The sequence below is a fragment of the Micropterus salmoides genome, unplaced genomic scaffold (genome assembly GCF_014851395.1).
Source record: "Micropterus salmoides isolate LMB-PRFRI ecotype aquatic unplaced genomic scaffold, ASM1485139v1 Ms_hic_scaffold_17, whole genome shotgun sequence".
NCBI lineage: Eukaryota > Metazoa > Chordata > Actinopteri > Centrarchiformes > Centrarchidae > Micropterus > Micropterus salmoides.
Window position 1 is genome coordinate 6,914,450 of NW_024040817.1, and position 23,045 is coordinate 6,937,494.

Here is a 23,045-nt window from a genome sequence, read left to right on the forward strand (position 1 = left end):
CCTCCATCATCCCTGTCCCCAACAAACCAAGGACCACTGGACTAAACGACTACAGACCCGTCGCCCTGACCACTGTGATTATGAAGTCCTTTGAACACCTTGTGTTGTCCCACCTAAAATCTATTACAGACCCACTCCTGGACCCCCTGCAATTTGCCTACAGAGCCAACAGGTCTGTAGATGATGCAGTAAACATGGCCCTTCACTTCATCCTCCAGCACCTGGACCTCCCAGGAACCTACGCCAGGATCCTGTTTGTGGATTTCAGCTCTGCTTTTAACACCATCATCCCGGCCCTGCTGCAGGACAAGCTCTCCCAGCTGAACGTGCCTGACTCCACCTGCAGGTGGATCACTTCTCCCTGTACACCAACAGCTGCACCTCCAGTCATCAGTCTGTCAAGCTCCTGAAGTTTGCAGACAACACCACCCTCATTGGGTCATCTCAGGTGGAGACAAGTCCGCCTACAGGTGAGAGATCGACCATCTGGTGACCTGGTGCAGCCAGAACAATCTGGAGCTCAACGCTCAGAAGACAGTGGAGATGGTCGTGGATTTGAGAAAGAGCCCAGCGCCACCCGCCCCCATCATTCCTTGTATCTCCCCAGTCACCACTGTGGAGTCTTCCGCTTCCTGGGCACCATCATCTCCCAGGACCTCAAGTGGTAACTGAACATCACCTCCATCATCAAAAAGGCCCAGCAGAGGATGTACTGCCTGCGGCAACTGAAGAAGTTCAGCCTGCCAAAGACAATGATGGTGCACTTCTACACCGCCATCATTGAGTCCATCCTCACCTCCTCCATCACCATCTTGCACGCTGCTGCCACTGCCAGGGACAAGGGCAGGCTGAAGCGTATCATTCGCTCTGCAGAGAAGGTGACTGGCTACAATCTTCCTTCTCTTCTGGACCTGTACTCCTCGAGGACTCTGAGGCGTGCAGGAAAGATTGCAGCTGACCCCTCCCACCCCGGACACAAACTGTTTCAGACTCTCCCCTCTGGCAGGAGGCTGCGGTCCATCAGGACCAAAAGCTGCTTCTTCCCATCTGCAGCTAGCCTCATTAACAAGGCCCGGATCCCCCCACTGACACTCCCCCCTTGCAAATGATACAAATGCCTCTGCACATGTAAATACTGTTTCATCTCGTGTCGTGCACAGACCTGGCACGTTGCACATATTTGTTGTTGATTGTTGATCTTTGTTGTTGTATATTTTTATGTTGTCAGTTTATATATTTATATGTGCACAATATTCTCCTCCATTATGTTACGTCTGCATGGCACAGACCCAGAATAATGCACATGTTTATATCCGATACGTTGTTCTTCCATTCCATATTTGTTATATTTCGTCATTTTTGTAGAAATTGTACTTTATTTATGTCAACTGTATGTTTGTCTATGTGTAGCACCTTATCATCACAGCAATGGGTAAAACACTACTTGGCAATAAAGCTCCTTCTGATTCTTTTTTTTTGTGGCTTGACACAAGGAATGCGACAGCTGAAACCCACATCCTGCACACATCCGTGCGCGGATTTTCTGAGATACTGATTGTGGGGTTTTCATTAGTTGTCAGTTAATATTACAGTTTTTCTCAAATGCTAAAACACATTTCACAAACGTTTCGTCCATGTTCTCCAATGTCTAAACACAACACCCTTTTCTAAAGCTACATAAACACAACCACACCTTCTCCCTTCAAAACTCAAACTTTCACACCAAAAGAGCAGCTCGAAGCTTTCAAAAATGTAAACACTATACACATCATTACACACTACAGCAAAACAATTGAAAACACAATGCTCAATTTGTGAGAAGGTTCTTTGTTTCATAACTGCCAATGCATATTTTTAGAAACTTTACAATAATGGATCTTCTTAGATCTCTGCAGAGGATTGGGCATTTAGATTTGTGAGTTTCATATGAAGAGTATAAATCTATAGTAAATTCTGTACACTACTGTAACACAGAATCTATTGCACACAACAGTACTCTTGAAAACATGATCAGGGTGTGAAGTTTTTTTTCTTTACACCACAATCACTGTGCGGTATCATGTCGCTGAGCTGCATCGGGCCACATCACCTCATCCACATCGCAGGCTATATTGTCTCTTGCCAGGCACCGCGGGAAAAATGCCCTGGAATGGCGGATCCATCCTTGGAAGTTCTCCCCTGGGATGTCAACACACGCCAGCTCCATTGCCCTTAGGAGGTTCTCTCTAGTGTATGGTTGTCTGTCATAAACCTTCCATCTCCACGATGAGAAGAACTCCTCTATAGGGTTCAGGAAAGGGGAGTAGGGTGGCAGACAGACGTTTAAAAAGTGGTTACTGTTGGTGGTGAACCACTCTCTGATTTGGTTTGTTCTGTGGAAGCGTACATTGTCCCAAATGATCACATAAATGGGATGTTCGGGCTCAGGATGGTGTTGTTGGCGGTCCAGGAGGATATCTTTTAGCTCCTCTAGGAAGGTTAGGAGACGTTGGGTGTTGTAAGACCCAAGGACAGCCTGCCGGTGGACAAGCCCCTCCAAACCCATGGCCGCACAAAGAGTAATATTACCCCCCCCCCGTTGGCCAGGAACCTCAGTGATGGCTCTTTGGCCAATGATGTTACGGCCTCTTTGCCTTCGTTTCTGCAGGTTGAAGCCAGCCTCATCCAGGAAGAGGTACTCATGAGGTCTGGCCATCGCGTCCAACTGTAATATCCTCTGTGAAAATGTGAAAGTGCACAGGTGTTCAGAACAACAGTCAATCAGGTAGCATAGTATTGTCCAGAAGTAATGTAGGCCACTGAGCAACACAGTATGTTCACTAACTGTACTGTGAACATGGATGTATACTTACTTGCACATACTCGTAACGTAGGTCTTTGTGTCGTGCAGAGTTTCGCTCAAAGGGAACCCTATAGACTTGTTTCATCCGCATCTTTTGGCGCCGGAGAACTCGGTCTATTGTGGCCAAGCTGACATCATCAATGCCCTCAAAGTTCACATTATCGGCAATGACTTTGTCTCTGATCTCCCGGAGTCTGATGAGGTTGTTCTCACGAGCCATATCCACAATGAGGGTTTCTTGTGCCGCTGTAAATATGGCAACCCTCCCACCTCTATGTGGCATTCTTTCAACTCTAAAGAAAGAAACATGTTGACATGTTTTACAATACAGTAACAACTGATTTGAAACTAATAGACTACTTTCACAGGCTTGTAAAATTGTATTGTGACAAAGAAAGCAATAGAGTACAATACCTGTTGTGTTGTCTGAATGCCCTGATAATGGTGGCCACGGTGAACCTACTCAGGTTTGGACGGACTCTTAGTCCTGCTTCAGCCATTGTCATGCCATGGACAATGACATGGTCAATGACTGTTGCTCGCATCTCGTCCGTAATGATGGTGCGAGGTTGTCTTGCTCTCCCTCCTGGACCTTCTCCTCTCCCTTGTTGGCCTCCTCCTCTTCTTCCTTGGCCTGCTCCTCTTCCTCGTTGGCCTCCTCCTCTTCCTCCCTGGCCTCCTCCTCTTCCTCTTCCTCCCTGGCCTGCTCTTCTCCCTCCTCTGACTCGATTACCTCTTCCCCTGACTCTGCCTTCATCCATTGTGTTTGTTTGGAATCTTCAGCAAACTGTGCACTCTGAACTTGCTTTTATACATGTGGTCACAGCATTAGCAACAGGTGTTTTCAATTTGAGTCGTTGTGTGTAATGAATGACGCCAGGTGTGTTCATTTTGTTCAAATATTGCTGACTGTGGCAAGCATTTTGCATCACATGAGCTTTCATTTGAGAATATGAGCAGAGTTCTTTTGCAACTTGTGTTTTAGCAAGGAAAAATGTGTTAAGATTTATGTGAACGGAGGATTGTGTTTTGTGAATTGTGTCTTCATGTGAAATGTGTTTATGATATTGGAAAATGATGGCTAGATTTAGTAAATGTGTTTAGACAACTGGTCATTTGGTTTAGAGGATTGGCTTTTGTGTTTTAGCATTTGAGAAAAACTGTAAAAGGAATGAACACTTGAAATATATCAGTCTGTGTGGAATGAATGTATACATTATACAAGATTCACTTTTTGAATGGAATTACTGAAATAAATCAACTTTTGATGATGATATTCTAATTATATGACCAGCACCTGTGTACACCTTGCACAAGGATGACAAGACACAAAAGGTCACTGCCAAAGAGGCTGGCCGCCCACAGAGCCCTGCGTCCAAGCACACCAACAGAGAGGCGAAGGGAAGGAAAAGATGCAGCACAAAAAAGTGCACCAATAGGGACAACCGCACCGTGGAGTGGACCGCGAAACAAAACCCACTCAAAAATGCGGGGGAGACCCACAAAGAGCGGACAGCAGCCAGAGCCAGCGCCCCAAGAACCACCACGCAAGACATGGGTCCCAGCCGCCGCACCCCTTTTTTCTTTTTTTTTTTTAAACCCATGTCTGCGTGGGTCCAAAGACATGCAGGCTAGATTAATTGGTGACCCTAAATTGTCCTTAGGTGTGAGCGTGAGTGGTTGTTCGTCTATGTGTGGACTGGCGACCTGTCCAGGGTGTACCCCGCCTTGCACCCGCTGTCAGCTGGGATTGGCTCCAGCCCCCCCGCGACCCTGTACGCAGGATAAGCGGTTGACAATGGATGGATGGTATTGATTTGTCACCGGGCCGGACAGGGGGCACAAACAGACAGCACAGAGAAGGGGGATGGAAGGTGGACAACATCGGAAAAGCAGTGGGAAACACCAATTGCAGAAAGCAACAAAACCTGCAATAGAACAGAGAAGGGGGCTTGGGGAGGAGAAAAACAAACAATAAAAATAATAATAATAATAGTAAAAGCCGAACAGCAGCAACATTTTTTACATTTATCTCAATAAATAGACAATCCAAGTGACCATCTTCAATACTGAGGTCATCACAAATACTTCTAAGCTCATTTCCTGGTGGAGTCAGTCAGAGCATTTCCATAGAGAGCCACTTTGCATCAGCAGCACCATGCTCCAGTGCTCTGGGAGAGTTTATAGTCCTGAGAGTTGAACACTGGATGACTGACAGCTGTCCTTCATGACAACAGAAGCCACAGAAATCCTCCTCATCAAAAACATGACTTTGATCTGCGTCCTCATCTGGACTCTCCTCTGCTGCTGCTTCACAGGTAAAGTCCAGAGAATCAAACTCCTCTCCTCTATGAACATCTGTCCCTCTGAAATTAAGCCCACAAAACCATGACGCTGCTTTATGTTTTTGTCTCTGTATCCTCAGAGTCCAGAGGCCAGGTCACAGTGACTCAGCCTGGAGCAGTGAGCTCTGCTCTGGGAGGCTCCGTCTCCATCAGATGTAGGACCAGCCAAAATGTAGAAAGTGGGAACTATTTATCCTGGTACCAAAAGAGAGATGGAGAAACTCCTAAACTCCTCATTTACTTTGCTAGCACTCGAGCATCAGGGATTCCAGATCGTTTTACAGGCAGTGGATCAAACTCTGACTTCACTCTGACCATCAGTGGAGTCCAGACTGAAGATGCAGCAGTTTACTACTGTCAGAGTCGACACTATATCAACAGTCAGTATGTGTTCACACAGTGAAAAAGCGTCGTACAAAAACCTCCCTCAGTCAGACTGAACAGAAACTGAACTGACTGCTGCAGCTGGAAGCTACTGCAGAGACTGATACACTTCACTGGACACACACACACAAAACATACTGCACATACAATGGCCATGACCTTTGACCTCTATCTCATTCTGACTCGCAACTATTTCAACTTTGTCCAGTTTAAAGGAAATATAAAGACAGATCAGCATCAGACACAGGTGCAGTGGTTAGCACTGTCGTCTCACAGCAAGAAGGTTGTGGATTCAAACTCTGGTTGCCCCGGCCTTTCTGTGTGGAGTATGCATGTTCTCCCCATGTCCGTGTGGGTTCTTTCCTCCCACCATCCAAAGACATGCAGGCTAGGTACAGTCAGACTGAACAAAAACTGAACTTACTGTTGCAGCTGGAAGCTACTGCAGAGACTGATACACTTCACTGAGGACACACACATGAATTTGCTTTGGTATTGTAAACATACAGATTTGGTCAAATTATGTCCCATGTTCATCAGTGAGTTGCTAAATAATCAAGAGGAACCAACCTGAGACTGTTAATGAGAAGTCTTGGTCATGACCTTTGACCTCAGCTTAACACTGGATCACAGCTACTTCAACTATTTCCAGATAAAAGAAAATATGAAGACACAGATCAGCATCAGATTACTCTATAATCAAAAATGGTCCAAACAAAACCTATAGATCCCTCCAATCACAAAAAAATATTACTTTAAAGTAACATTATGCAAGAATGGCTTCTTCTGGGATTTAGTGCTCTCAGTTTTATGAGTATTGTTCACTTGCACACCACTGTTGCAAATATAAACATCTGTACACTTGCAGTTGTCTTGATTACATAACTTACATGATTAAAAATGTTGAAAACTTACCCATAGGAAAGCAAAATCCAAGATGAGATCTCATAGTTGTTTCCTTCTTTTCTCCTAGACACAAATGAGCTGCTTTTAATACCAAGGTGAGACCAAAGGCAGATTTTTCCCACTTCTCAAATTCATCTCATGAGAAACAACCATATAAAATCTCATTTACGTCTGATTCTGATCCAAACAAGAGATCTCTAACTGATCTTAAATAAGTCTAATTTAAGTCTCCTGGACGTTGGACCATGAGATCAGAGAAAGAGCTCAAAGAAAACTCAGCTATGACTCCTGGGATCTCAGGATTCTTCTCAAATATGTCTCAGTTCTCTCATATTGGCCCAAGGAGCAAAAACCCATCTCTGTCTTATTCTGATCAAAAGATGAGATCTCTGCAGTATCTTAAATAAGTGTAATTTCAGTCTCCAGAATGTGGATCAGAAAAAAAGCTCCAAGATATTTCTCAGTTTTGTCTTAGTGACCCCACTTAGGGGTTATTTTACTCAAGTAATTTACTTACGTCAAATGTTGAGGTTGAGTATTTTCTTTTTATGGGGGTTTGTACTTTTACTCCGCTTAATTTCAAATCCTTATTGTATTTATTGTTAATTATCTGTTACAAGTTACTGAAAAAAATAAAATATATTCTAACACTGAAAATAATGTACTTTCAAATGTCATGTTTTCCAATTTGTTAAGGTAGTCACAGTCAGCATAACTGGAACACCCAAAACTTTGACATGTTGTTTGGAGATTAATTCATTAAGTGCTCAAACAGAAACTACAATTTACACACATTCATACACTGGTGGAACAGCCACCAGAGGCAATTCGGAGTTCAGTATATTGCCCAAGGACACTTTGACATGCAGCCTGGAGGAGCTGGGAATTGAACCGCCGATCTTCCAATTAATGGGCAACCTGTTCTATCTCCTGAGTCACAGCTACCCCTAAATTATAGAGTAAAAATATTCTGGATATCAATGAACTATTATAAAAAACATATGTTACTTTCACCATAACATAAATCAAAACAACTGATTTGATGAATTTGTCTTTATTGTGTTGAAATAATGAAACTTACAAGATAACAAACTTTATCCATGAAACATGTGATTAGAGAGTGACTGAGGGAAACAAAGAGAGAGACAGAGTTACAGAGCGCAGGCTGAGAGCAGTGGCAGAGTAAAACCAGTAGCAGAGTCCCAGTGAGTCAGGTCAGGACTGGGAACACTGGTCTCTCCTCAGTGTCTCTGAGACCAGAGCCTGGGAGCCCTGGGTGGCCTCACAGGTCACAGAGCCCACCTTCCTCCACTGGTCTGCAGGGAGCCTCAGGGTGCTGCTCCAGCTGTAGCGGCCGTCCTTCTCCAGCACCCCGGGGCTCCTGCTCTCCTCCCAGCTGCTGCTGCTGCTGCTGCCGTCCACCTTCCAGGCCAGACTCCAGTCTGAGGGGAAGCCCTTGTTGGCCAGGCACATGAGCGTGGCCTTCCCCTGCTGCAGCTCCTCACTGGAGGGGGGCAGCACCGTCAGGGTGGGACGGACATCACCTAGGAGACACCAATCAGCTTAGAGGACACCTTTACTGTGTGAGAGCTGAGTTTCTCCTTTAAGGAGTTTCTGTCAGATGTTTTTCTGCTCCACCAGTCACTCACTCACACATTGTTTCACTTCCCTTTAAGAAGCCTCTCATGTAAATCAGCACAGAGAGAATCATCATACAGAACGACCTGAAATATATCAAACTACACTGGAAATAAAATATGAAATTTTTCTCAACTATACATTCATTTAAAGTATTTAGAGGAAGCAAATACAGAAAATGAATTGACCATGAGGAAATGTTCTTTATCTGTATTTCAATCATCATTACCAAACTTTTCAAAAAAACACTGTAACATTCTGAAATATCCATCTTTATCTTCTATCTGTTCAATTCTATTTGAAGAAAGTTAATTTTATTAAATCCTAACAACTGTTCTTATGGCAGTGGAAATTTTAAAACTAATCTTGGCAAACATTTATACCTTAAGATTAAAGTTTGATCTTTTCTCCACTTCAACTTGTTTGAATTTCAGTTTGACAGGTATGTGTAAGAAAAGAAAAGTTTAGTCAAGCTGCTCTGAGTTAGCCTCCATGGTAATATGGCAATATTGTTGTTACACATTCATGCCAATAAAGCTAATTTGAATTGACTTGAATTGTAAAGGATTAGAAATAAAACCAAGAACAATAAAAGTTTTGCACATCAACCTTTTAAAAGCTGACTTTAAAACACAACTTGATAATACTATTTGACAATGCAGTTTGTGTGCAGAAACTTACTTCCAACATCCAGTCTGGTTCCTCCACCAAAAGTCCACCACAGTGATACAAACTCATTGAGCCGCCGTACAAAAACCTCTCACTGTAGAGAGACACGGCTCTCTGACTTTGTCAAACTACAGGCTACAAGCCTTCAAGATACAATTTTACGTTTAACGTGAGAAATAATGATTTCTCCTCAGGATTAGGTTGCTGTTTTATATTTAATGGAATGAGTTTTTGAATTGGATTTGCTGAAGTGAACATTTAATCTTAGTGCATTATATTTTATTAAATATTCTACATGAACATGGAAAGTCAAATAGTTTCCTAGCATGCTGAATATAAAAGAAGAAAATTAGGTCATAAATAAAAGTTTGTTAAAAATTTGACTTACTTCCAACATTCAGTCTGGTTCCTCCACCAAAAGTCCACCACAGTGATACAAACTCATTGAGCCGCCGTACAAAAACCTCTCACTGTAGAGAGACACGGCTCTCTGACTTTGACACAAACAAACTCACCAATATGATTGGGTATTTTCAGCTCTATATGAAATATGAAAATAAGACAGTGTAACAAATTTTAAGAATGCACATTTTTATTTTAAATATTAATTTGAAATCTCATTTTCTCTATTAAATTAAATAAGACAAAGGACACTTTGAAAGAAAATATGTCTAGAAGCATGAAACTGACATAATTTAAAATAGGTTTAAAACATTTCTATTTATTACTCAGATATATTGATTGTTCCATTAATAAACAGCATCATCAGAGTAATCCAAGTCCCTGCTGGAGTCAGAGCATTTCCATAGAGAGCCACTTTGCATCAGCAGCACCATGCTCCAGTGCTCTGGGAGAGTTTATAGTCCTGAGAGTTGAACACTGGATGACTGACAGCTGTCCTTCATGACAACAGAAGCCACAGAAATCCTCCTCATCAAAAACATGACTTTGATCTGCGTCCTCATCTGGACTCTCCTCTGCTGCTGCTTCACAGGTAAAGTCCAGAGAATCAAACTCCTCTCCTCTATGTACATCCGTCCCTCTGAAATGAAGCCCACAAAACCATGACGCTGCTTTATGTTTTTGTCTCTGTATCCTCAGAGTCCAGAGGCCAGGTCACAGTGACTCAGCCTGGAGCAGTGAGCTCTGCTCTGGGAGGCTCCGTCTCCATCAAATGTAGGACCAGTCAGAATGTTGACATTTGGAGCAACTTCCACCGGTTAGCCTGGTACCAACAGAGATTTGGAGAAACTCCTAAACAGCTCATTTACTTTGCTAGCACTCGAGCATCAGGGATTCCAGGTCGTTTTACAGGCAGTGGATCATACACTGACTTCACTCTGACCATCAGTGGAGTCCAGACTGAAGATGCAGCAGTTTACTACTGTCAGAGTTATCACTATATCAATAGTCAGGGTGGGTTCACACAGTGAAAAAGCATTGTACAAAAACCTGAACAGAAACTGAACTGACTGCTGCAGCTGGAAGCTACTGCAGAGACTGATACACTTCACTGTGGACACACACACACACACACACACACACACACACAGTTATGACCCAGCTTATGAGGGGAAATGGAAACATAAAACCACATGTTTTTTGGTAAAAGTAAGTTTTTTTTTTTTAAACAGATTTAAGAAAACTTAACAAAATTAGATACACAAACTACCAAGGGAAATGAGAAAATCTATCTATGGTGAAAGTCTGTCTTAAAGACCTAATTTGAGAATCACATCTGATTTGCCTGCAATAGTTAGACTAGGCAAGACAGTACTTTGGCTAAATGCTAACTATAGCACGTTAAAATGCGTCAGGTCTGGTAACTGAACCCAAGAGCAGACTGGAGCCAGAGGTGAATAGAATAGTTTTATTAGAAAATAACAGAGGGAATGGTAAACTGGGGGCGAACAGAGCAAGGTCCGGGTTCCACAGGTGAGGGAGAAGCAGTGGGAGCTGGCAGGCGAGGCGGAGAATTCTCCTGACAACTGTGCTGGCTGGTAGGGCAGACCAGTGATCCAGGGTGAGTTTCCTGAAGGCGGGAAACAGGAACACAGGATTAACTAGACAAGACTTAGTAATCAGAGGCTGGTGTGAAGCATACTGTGGTTACACAACAATCCAGCAAGGACTGGAGAGTTGGCCAGGGTTAAATAGGGAGTGGTGATGAGACAATACCAAACAGGTGCTTTGATCCCGACGGGGAACAGGTGTGCCACAGCCGTGAGGAACCGGAGACCACGCCCACCAAGCTCTAGGAAACAAGGAAGGGAAGACAGACAAAAACCAAAACCCACGAAGCACACAGCAAACACTCAAAAGGCAGAAAACAAATCACTCATACACGCACACACACTGTCGCCAGATGGAATCAAGGTCCAGGAGGCGTGACAAAAGTTATTTTAAATATATAAATATTAAACATGCAGTAAATATTACTGTTGAGTGAATTCTACCACAGCTTAAAGCTAATGTTCATCATCCCTTAGTCACAATTAAAATGTACTCACAGTGACATTCTCAATGTTAACAAGCTGATATTTAGCAGGTACATTGTTTACTGTTTTCAACATGTTTGGTATGTTATTATGCTAATTTTTCATTTGCTAATAGGCATTGAGCACAAAGTAAAGGTGAGGCCAATGGGAATGTGATAAGTTCTGCAGGGATTTCACCAAAGTTCTTACAATTCATCCTGAGGTGGACGTGAAAGCATGTCCCACATGTTATGGTAATCCATCAAATGGGTGTTGAATATGAAGGTCATTGTGGTGCCAGAGGAAAGGTCAGATGATCTCTGTTTTTGTGTAATTACGATCTATCATCTAGGAACCATGACTGACTGTACTAAATTTTATTCCAATCTGTCAGTTAGATGTTGAGATATAGTGTTTCACAGAATAAGCAAAAACTTTGTCCTGCTGGTGGCAGAGGAGGAAAAGTCAGATTTTTCCTCTGGGCACCACAAATATCTGTGCAAAATTTCTCTGCAATCTATTTTGCAGTTATTGAGATACTTCAATCTGGACCAAAGTAGAGGACTGACCAGCTGACCGCATACTGTAGAGCACAGTTCTTATCAGAATTATGTATATCACTTTCAACACACAGACACGTTAGGAAAATGCCTGTATAAGTAACTTGAACACTTGTGTGGTTCCACAAGAGAGCAGCACTGGATTAAAGCTGTACAGAGAACACTACACGTGGGAAGATGACAAAGACATAACCACTGTTGTATTTCTGTCTGTGATAAGTGGGTTTTGATGGTGTGTGATGTACAGTGTAAGAAATTATAATTCTCAAATTATGGGGGACAACTCGACCAACTGAAGAGAAAGTGATAATAAAGTTTAAATAAGCAAAACTAAACTCCATCCTGTTGGTTTCATCAGAGGAGGCTGCTGGTTCTGTTGGTCTTCCTCAGATTGGATGAATCTGGTTTCACGTCCCTCTCTGAACTCAGTAACCGTGGCAACAGACAGGCATCACTGCTGAACCATGACAACAGACGGTTTTCAGTACTAAAGATAAAAGTTAAAGAGGTGGTATTATGCTAATTTTCAGGTTCAACATCTTAATTAGGGGTTGTACCAGAACAGGTTTACATGGTTTCATTTTCAAAAAAACACTGCTGCAGCTCCTCTTTTCACCCTGTGTGTTGTACGCTCTGCTCTTGAGCTACAGAGTGATGCATCTTACTTGTACAAAATCTTTGTTGGGAGTTGCACATGCGCAGTTCCCAGGTAAGGACTACTAGCCAATCAGAAGCAGAGAAGGGCGGGTCGTAAGAAACAAGGTAGTGTGATCCAAATCAAAGCCACTTCAGACTGCGACAGTAACCTAGCAGATGGTATAAGTTATTACCAGTCCACAACCACACAACATCATTGTTCCACATCTTACCATCAGGACTAAACGTTGAACTGTTGCCGGTGTTCTGACGATCTATGCTGCCTTGCCAAAAAAATGCTACCATAGCGCAAAACGATAGACTCGACTCGGCCCTGCTCCGTTTTCCGTTGCAGATAGTACCCAGAGATAGTACGTAGCTTGTCGTCATAGCGAAGCCAGACACAGCTGCCGCGACGTAATGTTCAATGCGACACACAGACCAGCGATCCACACAGCTCTTAAAATATATACAGTCTACGGTTATAATGTTTCAACATTCCTCAGAATGTAAAGACAGATAAGCGGTATGAAAAACCTTCCAGCTGTGTTTTCCTCTGCCGTTGTTGCTGCAGTGGTCTGTGTGACGGTGGGAGCAGAGGGCTCTTTGAGCAGGCGGCTGGCCGGCCTCACACGCTCGTCCCGCGGGTTGGAACAGGCTTCCCTCGCCGCCACTTGCGGAGCTCCTCAACTCCGAAAACATTCTAGCATATTTTTGTTCCTTCATCACTTCTCGTAAAACTGTCAATATTCGAAATCTACACAGCTGATTTCTCACCTCGTGATGAATTTCCATACGATAACTGTAAAATATAAAAACTTCTGATGCTGACCTCTGTCTGGTGCACACGATGATGATGCAGTGAATAGTGAATATTCTCTCTGACCAATCAGCCGTCTGTCGTGTTTTCATGTTACATTTTAGTATCCCTCAGCTGGCTTGGAACCTCGATGGAGGTGAGGTGATACGAAAAAAAGTACCTGGAAACAGGTACAACATTTCTACAATGGAAACCCAAACAAAGGCGAGTTGAGCCAAAGGGCCTCCACTCAGACTAGCTTGGTTTGAGGGCGTGCCTGACCCCGCTAACCGCTTATTAAGCTTTATGACGCGTTTTCATCCTTCACAAGTAAAGGAAGTGCAGGACTGGACCACAGACGAGCTGTTTTCAAGCGGTTCAGAGCAGAACTTTCTGTGGGAGATGGGAACTCCCTTTGGGCTGGACTTTGGGCTTTTTCACTTTGCAAACCTGTTACATGCACATAAAAGAGATATCACTCAGTAAAGGAGAAGGGAAAAGCCAAAAAGCATAATACCACCTCTTTAAAACTTATACACTTGAATAAAAGTGTGTATTTCTTATTTTTAAATGAAATATTTTACATATGGTGAAGATTGTGAGGCTGAATTTGTTTAAACTCTCTTAAATATTTCTTGTCTCAGTCGTAAACCTCATAAATGATAATGTGTTTGTTCTCTTCATGTAAGCTAGAATCATCACTGAACTGTCAGGATTCATTTCTGAAACATTCAAATGAACAATGCTAACTACTGAACTACTTTTTAAACAAAATCATTAGTGTTGCGAAAAAGATTGAATACTGTGCAAATCAAACACTGAATCAAAAGAAATTGGCACAGTTCTTGAGCCTGAATATAACATTTTTAATTGGAGTAGATTTTAGTCTGGTTAACGACACTGAAGACTTCAAGAATTGCTGTGAATACATCACATTTCAAATATCAGACACAATATGTGAGTATTAATCCATTGAAAATATGTCTAGAAGCATGAAACTGACATAATTTAAAATAGGTTTAAAACATTTCTATTTATTACTCAGATATATTGATTGTTCCATTAATAAACAGCATCATCAGAGTAATCCAAGTCCCTGCTGGAGTCAGTCAGAGCATTTCCATAGAGAGCCACTTTGCATCAGCAGCACCATGCTCCAGTGCTCTGGGAGAGTTTATAGTCCTGAGAGTTGAACACTGGATGACTGACAGCTGTCCTTCATGACAACAGAAGCCACAGAAATCCTCCTCATCAGAAACATGACTTTGATCTGCGTCCTCATCTGGACTCTCCTCTGCTGCTGCTTCACAGGTAAAGTCCAGAGAATCAAACTCCTCTCCTCTATGAACATCTGTCCCTCTGAAATGAAGCCCACAAAACCATGACGCTGCTTTATGTTTTTGTCTCTGTATCCTCAGAGTCCAGAGGCCAGGTCACAGTGACTCAGCCTGGAGCAGTGAGCTCTGCTCTGGGAGGCTCCGTCTCCATCAGATGTACGACCAGTCAGAATGTTTATAGTGGGAACAATTTACACTGGTACCAACAGAGAGATGGAGAAACTCCTAAACTCCTCATTTACTATGCTAGCACTCGAGCATCAGGGATTCCAGGTCGTTTTACCGGCAGTGGATCAAACTCTGACTTCACTCTGACCATCAGTGGAGTCCAGACTGAAGATGCAGCAGTTTACTACTGTCAGAGTTATCACTATATCAACAGTCAGCATATGTTCACACAGTGAAAAAGCGTCGTACAAAAACCTCCCTCAGTCAGACTGAACAGAAACTGAACTGACTGCTGCAGCTGGAAGCTACTGCAGAGACTGATACACTTCACTGAGGACACACACACACACACACACACACACACACACACACACACAGCTCTTTGAACTACAGGTGCATCTCAAAAAATATGAATGGTTGTGGAAAAGTTTTGTAACCTTTCTTATTATCTAGATTTATTACACATAAAGTAAAAACTTTAAAGGCCTATTTTTGTTTCTGTTTTGCCATGATGATTTGGCCTTATAGCTTATGAAAATCAAAAATCCAGTATTTCAAAATATTGTAGAGTTTTGGAATAACTAATTTATAATACGGAAATGTGGACTTCAGCAGAGCTCTAATCAGCTCAAAGCACCTGCTGTAAACTCTCAGTCTTGTTCAGGGAAGTTCAAATGAACTTTTCCACAATATTCTAATTGTTTTAGATGCACCTGTATATCAATTTTAATAAAATATGAACACAAATCAGCATCAGATCCCTTCATAATCGAAGATGGCCCCAAGAATACTCCCTCAAATCACAAGATATCATTTCAAATATATAAACTTACTATGGACTACTATACCTAAAGGTTAGAGTAGTCCATCTCTCTGGTCTGTTTCTGCTCCCCCAATACAACACTCAGCTCAGACACCCCATTATTCAGTCCGTGCACAGTGTGGAAGCAGATTCTGCACAGTCCAGCTCTGAAACCCCACAACTCGCATCTCCTTGTCCCCTTTTCTCCCCATCCACACTAATAGTTGGGGACTCCATAACCAGGAACATCCGTTTCATTTAAAAGAAACTCCAGGACTTACTGTAATGCCATCGCTCCCGTCCTCCATTGCTAGAGTGATAGTCCATGTGGGAACAAATGATAAAGCTCTTTACCCGTCTGAGCAAACAAAATCGGATTTTCACAATCTTTGTAGCTTTTTAAAGCAGTGTGGGAATTCTGTTTTTAGGAAGAGCCAGGAGCGTGGAGAGGCACTGAGCGTCTGTACCACGCCGGGCGCTGAGCGTTTTTTTTCAGTTGCCGAGAGTAGAAAAATATTCAAGGTTGGCAAAAACGCTGAACTCGTGCCTACTCGCCGAGGTGAGCAAAATCTCATGAACCCACATGCCTATTCGCTCTCATGTTTCAGCCTTCTTTTCATGCAGAGCAAGGGCCAGAACAAGAAGTAGGCCTACGTACTTTGTGGTGACAATTTTACATTCAGTAAATTAAGTAGGCTACTCAACGCCTCCACGGAAGTTATGTATTATAGCGACCACAGCGTCTTGAAAAAAAACACTGTGCCTCCAAAACCCACCTTAGCACTCCCAGCTAGCCGTTTTCAGAAGAGCATGTGGTGTTTTCAGCTGGATAGGTGTAACAAACAAATGAAAATGCTTTGAGAAAGGTTTTTTTGCACAATAAGAAAACATGCATTGCGATATAGTTTTCCCTCATGTAAAAAAATATAAATTTACACCTTAAATTGGAGCAGAAAATGTCTCCAGAATGCATGAAATTACGAGTTTAATGTTAAAAGTCTTCTGGGGGAGGACCCCAAGATCCCCCTAAATAGTGCTAAAAATCTTCTTGTCTTGTACTTGTGCATCATCACATCTCATTACCCAAATATATCATCACGCCCCTAATCTGAGCCCTTATGTCCCCACCACTTTTCAACACAAAGTGATGACTGACCCGCTCTGCTCTGCACCAGCTCCTCTCAAGTAGGCCTACTTATTCTCTCCATCAATTAGTGAAGACTTTTGCAAGTTATTGTATACATGCTACATTCTCATTAGGAGCTGAGCACCCCTAAAGGTCTGATCCTAGAATCGCCCCTGCTTAGGAAGCATTTTATTATCCTTGTATTTGCTTCCCCTTTGGCAAATTATCCAGAAACATGGTGTCTCTTTTCATGTTTACGCTGATGACACACAGATGCACCTGCCCGTCAGATCCACAGACCCTGGAGTTCACTTACTGACTGCTTCTGTGATGTCAAAAATTGGATGTCAAATAATGTCCTTTGGTTGAACTCAGACAAAACAGAGATCCTGGTCATTGGGTCCCATCCATTCATATAACATAATAATCCCATGTTCTACTTTATTGTCCAATAAATAAAAAAGGAGCCAACCTGGGACACTTAAAGAGAAAAGTCTTGGTCATGACCTTTGACCTCAGTTTGATAATGGGTCCTTGGTTTTTTAACTACATCCAAAGATTCATGTTCGAAGCTGGTCCAAACAAAACTCATACAGTTTTTTCTCAATTGCTTAAACCCTATAACCATGCTTATGAACTGAAATTTTAAAACCATAACACTATTTATCAAAAACGCACACCCATGTTCCTAAACTTTAAACACTATTCCCGTGTTTTGACACAAGATTCAGATTTGTTAAGCTGTCACTGCAAAACTCTACATACAGATCCCTTCATTTCTTATTGCCTACACCATGTGGTCATTGTGACATGTTAGTGGATTATTACAATCATGCTAACTGTTTAACAACAAAAACATACCTGAAAATGGGGAGGAATAATCACGAGAGTGAAAAGAGATGTTTCCTCAGCGAGAACTTTTACTCTAATGAGGAAAATACCGCGACATTCCCAGGAATGTGGGCGGAGACGGAAGGTGTCAGTTCCCAGATTTTAGTTCAAGATCACCTCGTAGATTGTAAATTAACACTTTTCAGTCGCAAATTACACAATCAAGAACCAAATAAACAATGTAAGATAAACCACTTTTTAGCCCTGGTTTTAACCCTTTTTTAATAGTTTGTTATGTAAACGTTCCTCTGGTCACTACATATGTTTTCACAGAAAACCAAAAAACAGAATTAAACTGTGAATGAACTCATGACTGATGACAAATTGAAATACTAATACACACTACAGGCTGATTTGATTTACTTTTAAAACAGATAAAATATATATTAAAAAAAATTATGAACAATATAAAACATGTTATGCAAAATACATAAGAGCGTAGGGGCGACCATATAAATAACAAACAGCAGCAGTAACAATGTAACATTATTTGAGGTTAAAAGCTAGTTTAAAGAGGTGGGTTTTGATAAATGATTTGAAAGAGTCCAGCATTTACCTTCTTCCATCTGTTCTCCATGTTAAAGAAATGAGACTCTTCTGTTTGGATGTTAATCATCTTTCTCCAAACTGGATTTGTCTCAATAACCCTTCTCCTCTTTTTCATGTGTTAGGTTGTCATCTGTAACCATGTGCATGTGTCTCTCTGTTTTACTGAGCAGGCTGGGCTCCTGTGACCATGACACTAATTGGTGCAGCATGCTACCACTGGCCAATCAAGGAGCACCAGTACCTGTTTAAAAAGCCTGATTGGTCTGACAACGAGGCAGCTGCCAGATCTGATTTCCCTGCCTTGGTGACACATGGCTCAGAGCTTGTTGTGTTTAGTATCTCTGTTCGTCTTGTCAGACATTGTATTTGTGACTTGTAAACTGTGTGAAGGTAAGGAAGAGGGCCAGGTTTAAGATCTAATAACTGACACCTTTCTTGCGCCAACAGTAGTTGTGTTTTATGTTAGTTTCCACTAGGTTCACGGGTGCTGTGCGCTTTGTGTTTGCAAACGTACTTTAGTTAGAGAGGTTTTTGGTTTACCCTTGCATTTTTACCTGTAGTTAGAGTAGTAATCCTCCTTTTGAGGACCTCTTTTTGTTATATTGGTTTGTTGATTTCCACAGCACCCATAGGCCCATTTTCTGTTGAGCTCTATTTACTTCTTTTCAAATAAACATCCTTTCAATACCAAATACACCTGGTTTATGTTTATGTCCCGACACCCCTAGATGTAACACGTTTTCCAGATTCATCAGGACAAATCATCCTGACTCAGTCTCCTGGATCTCAGTCTGTTGTTCCAGGACAGACTGTCTCTCTGATGTAAAGCCAGTGAATATGTTGGAAGGAGGTAGACTGGTACCTTCTGAAACCTGGAGAGGCTCCTAAATTCTTGATTTATCATTCTACGAGTCGGCAGTTTGGAGTTACAGACCGATTTAGTGGAAGTGGATCTGGAACTGACTTCATTCAGTCCAGACTGAAGATGCAGGAGTTTATTACTGTCAGCAGGATTACAGCCGTTCGTTCACACAGTGATACAACGTTGCAGAAAAACTTCCCTCAGCTGGAGAGGAACTGATCTGAATAAACATCTGCAACAAAACAGAGACGCTTTAGATGTTTAACAAATAGAGAGATCAAAATAATAGAATAATTTCTGGATAATTTTTGTTAAAATATGATATTGAATAGTTTATTTAAAGTCTAATTGAATGGCAAATAACTATGTATATATGATTTAAATTGAATTCAAATAGTTTAGTTTTCTATGAGCTTGTGTTCATTACGTTATGTTCTGAGATCACACTGCTGATACTTGTCAGGATGTTGAAATTTGGAACAACTACCACCGGTTAGCCTGGTACTTGTCATACAACGTAAAAATCCAGCAAAGACTGAGGAGAACTGCAGGGCTTATGAAGCAGCACAGAAAGACATGATACGAATCAGGTGTGCTTATCAGTCTGCCAGACAGGTGAGTGAGCCAGCCCCATGCTTCCCCACCAGTCACGCCTCCTGCCAACCTGCAAGGGTAGAAACTAGGTAGAGCCACAAGGCTGAGAGAGAGAAAGGCGGAGCGACAGAAAAACTAAAAAACACACCAGCCAGCCTCATACATTCAGAAACAGAAAGTAACAAAACGCAGTCATCGACACACAGATCCTCCCAGCTTAGTCATGGTTGAGACATCGTGACAATACTGATACTATAAATGCATTAGAAGCTGAAAATATCTTCCTTCACAATACAAAAAAAAATTCAACTCGTACCTTTTTGTTCACTGAGACTCATTAAACTTTCTGGACTTTCTAAGCCTGTTTCACACATTTCATCTGTTTCATATGTAACGTAACATACAATACATCTTATTAACCGAGAAATATTTACAAAAATCTCCACACCAAACAAAGCAATTAGTGTAACAAAGCAGTTTCTGTTGTCACTAAAGTTTTAAGGAATCTACAAAGGATGAATACATTTCATTAACTTAGCTATATTAAAAATTTCTGGATTTAATGGAACTATTAAGACGGCATAATCTGTTACTTTCTTGTTTAAAGATATTTTTGAGCCATTTTAGCTTTTATTTTGACAAGACAGTGGATAGAACAAGGAAAGAGGGAGACAGATACGGGACTACATGTAGCCATGGACCGTAGGCCGAATTCAAACCCAGGCCGCTGTAGTAAGGACTCAGTTTACACATAAACTGATGCAAACGCTCTGCCAACTGAGCTGAATGCTCCTGATCTGTTACTTTCACAATGACAAATGAAAACAACTAATTTGATGAACTGGTCTTTATTGTGTAAAATTAATTGAAATTATATCAAGAAAATAATTCTATCCACGAAACATTTGATTAGCGAGTGACTGAGGGAAAGAAAGAGACACAGACATAGAGAGAGTTACAGAGTTCAGAGAGCAGTAGAAGAGTAAAACCAGTAGCAGAGTCCCAGTGAGTCAGGTCAGGACTGGGAACACCGGTCTCTCCTCAGTGTCTCCAGACTCCAGTCTGAGGGGAAGCCCTTGTTGGCCAGGCACATGAGCGTGGCCTTCCCCTGCTGCAGCTCCTCACTGGAGGGGGGCAGCACTGTCAGGGTGGGACGACTCAACCCACTGCAGAGAGAGAAAATAAAGTTTCTCTGAGCTAAACTGAACTCCATCCTGTTGGTTGCAGCAGAAGAGGCTGCTAGTTTCTGTTGGTCTTCCTCAGATTGGATAAAACTGGTCTTAAAGGTTTCACTTCCTTCTCTCCTCTCTCCTTCTCCGTTACCATAGCAACAGACAGTTTTCAGTACCAAAGATAAAAAGTTACAAATGGCACACTTTTACTCTGATGTACATTCTTTCAACACCTTTCAGCAGTTGTTTAAACTATTTAAACGTATTAAACAATTGTATCTCAAGCCAAACCTCATAAAAAATGTGTTACTTGTCTTCATGTGTGCAGGAAACAATCAGGCTTTATTACTAAAACATTCAAATAAATATCATCAACTACTGAATACTTTTTTAAGCTGATAAAATTGTCACAAATATTATGAAATGTGTTCAAATGGGAGAAAATTCAAGTAACATGCACATTAAACACTAAACCAATAGTCATAGTTCTTGAGCCAGGACACTAAAACACTAAAACTTAAACTTTATTTTTAATTTTCTTTATATAGAGGAATGCAGAGTAGTAAAGTACAACATAATGTTAATGGTTTTTTTTTTAGTCTAGATAAAAACACAGCGAAGCATTCAATAACTGCTGCAAATATATCAAATTCCAAATATCATATAATCAAATATTGTTTTAATGTTCAGCTTTGAAATTTAACTTAACCTCCAGTCTGGTTCCTCCACCGAAAGTCCACCACAGTGATAAAAACTCACTGAGCCGCTGTACAAAAACCTCTCACTGTAGAGAGACACGGCTCTCAAACAACAAACTTGCCAAACATAGTTGTTAAAGTTTTTAAAATGGATTCACAAATGATGTTATGTATTCAACCTTTTCATATACAAACAATAATTATTTCTATTTCAGTAAACCAAACTGAAATAAAATATGCCTAATGCAAAACTCTCCAACACCTCCTGACAAATGTGTAAAGATAATTATGATGAATTAAACAACTTTATTAAAATTTCCCCCACAGTGATGCTGGGTTAGTGAATTACAAGGAATTTACTAAATTCTGGAAGACAATTTGTCAATCAAACACAAGACTAAGCCACATACAAATGAGCACTGATTGATCCACTGATAAACAGCATCATTAGAGTAATCCAAGTCCCTGCCGGAGTCAGTCAGAGCATTTCCATAGAGAGCCACTTTGCATCAGCAGCACCATGCTCCAGTGCTCTGGGAGAGTTTATAGTCCTGAGAGTTGAACACTGGATGACTGACAGCTGTCCTTCATGACAACAGAAGCCACAGAAATCCTCCTCATCAAAACATGACTTTGATCTGTGTCCTCATCTGGACTCTCCTCTGCTGCTGCTTCACAGGTAAAGTCCAGAGAATCAAACTCCTCTCCTCTATGAACATCCGTCCCTCTGAAATGAAGCCCACAAAACCATGACGCTGCTTTATGTTTTTGTCTCTGTATCCTCAGAGTCCAGAGGCCAGGTCACAGTGACTCAGCCTGGAGCAGTGAGCTCTGCTCTGGGAGGCTCCGTCTCCATCAGATGTAGGACCAGTCAGAATGTTGACATTTGGAGCAACTTCCACCGGTTAGCCTGGTATCAACAGAGATTTGGAGAAACTCCCAAACTCCTCATTTACTATGCTAGCACCCGAGCATCAGGGATTCCAGATCGTTTTACAGGCAGTGGATCAAACTCTGACTTCACTCTGACCATCAGTGGAGTCCAGACTGAAGATGCAGCAGTTTACTACTGTCAGAGTCTCCATAACATCAACAGTCAGTGGTTGTTCACACAGTGAAAAAGCGTCGTACAAAAACCTCCCTCAGTCAGACTGAACAGAAACTGAACTGACTGCTGCAGCTGGAAGCTACTGCAGAGACTGATACACTTCACTGAGGACACACACACACACACACACACACACACACACATACAGCAAATGCACAATTTTATCAAGTGGATTACAAATATCACAGTATCAGTTTCAGAACAAGTTCTGTGTCAAATAATTATCTTGCTGGAAATCAAATTACACAAGTGTTACGTAGCTACGTTACTGATTTTTTTTTTTACCTAACCAATAGTTTTGTTTCCTAAACTTTGATCACATGTTAGAAAAGCTTTGTGGCAGTCCAGTGAGACTCACAGAAATGCTAAGGGGAGTGACAAAGTGTAGATCATTCACTGTATTTATCTTACGGTGAAATTTGATTGTAAAGCATAAACATTTAATCTGGACTTTAAATACAAATACAGTTCACTGAGGACAC

General features: G+C 41.7%; 1 protein-coding gene and 3 gene segments (V, D, J or C); 3 read left to right on the forward strand and 1 right to left on the reverse strand.

Moving 5' to 3' along the window:
• Nucleotides 1–1,532: 1,532 nt before the first annotated feature.
• On the reverse strand, nt 1,533–3,489 carry LOC119906726. The gene is made up of 3 exons (XM_038724059.1): nt 3,257–3,489; nt 2,853–3,135; nt 1,533–2,716 (listed from the first exon to the last, which is right to left on the reverse strand). Exons 1-3 carry the CDS (start codon nt 3,385–3,387, stop codon nt 2,045–2,047), a joined length of 1,086 nt encoding a protein of 361 aa, XP_038579987.1. The 5' UTR covers nt 3,388–3,489; the 3' UTR covers nt 1,533–2,044.
• Nucleotides 3,490–5,108: 1,619 nt separating this feature from the next.
• Nucleotides 5,109–5,854, forward strand: LOC119907839. The segment is given in 2 exon segments: nt 5,109–5,160; nt 5,268–5,854. Coding segments are annotated over 2 exon segments (375 nt in total).
• Nucleotides 5,855–14,515: 8,661 nt separating this feature from the next.
• Nucleotides 14,516–15,096, forward strand: LOC119907826. The segment is given in 2 exon segments: nt 14,516–14,567; nt 14,675–15,096. Coding segments are annotated over 2 exon segments (375 nt in total).
• Nucleotides 15,097–22,082: 6,986 nt separating this feature from the next.
• Nucleotides 22,083–22,561, forward strand: LOC119908125 (the record flags this gene model as incomplete). The annotated part of the segment is given in 2 exon segments: nt 22,083–22,134; nt 22,242–22,561. Coding segments are annotated over 2 exon segments (372 nt in total), but the record flags the coding sequence as incomplete, so codon positions are not given.
• Between the last annotated feature and the right edge of the window lie 484 nt (nt 22,562–23,045).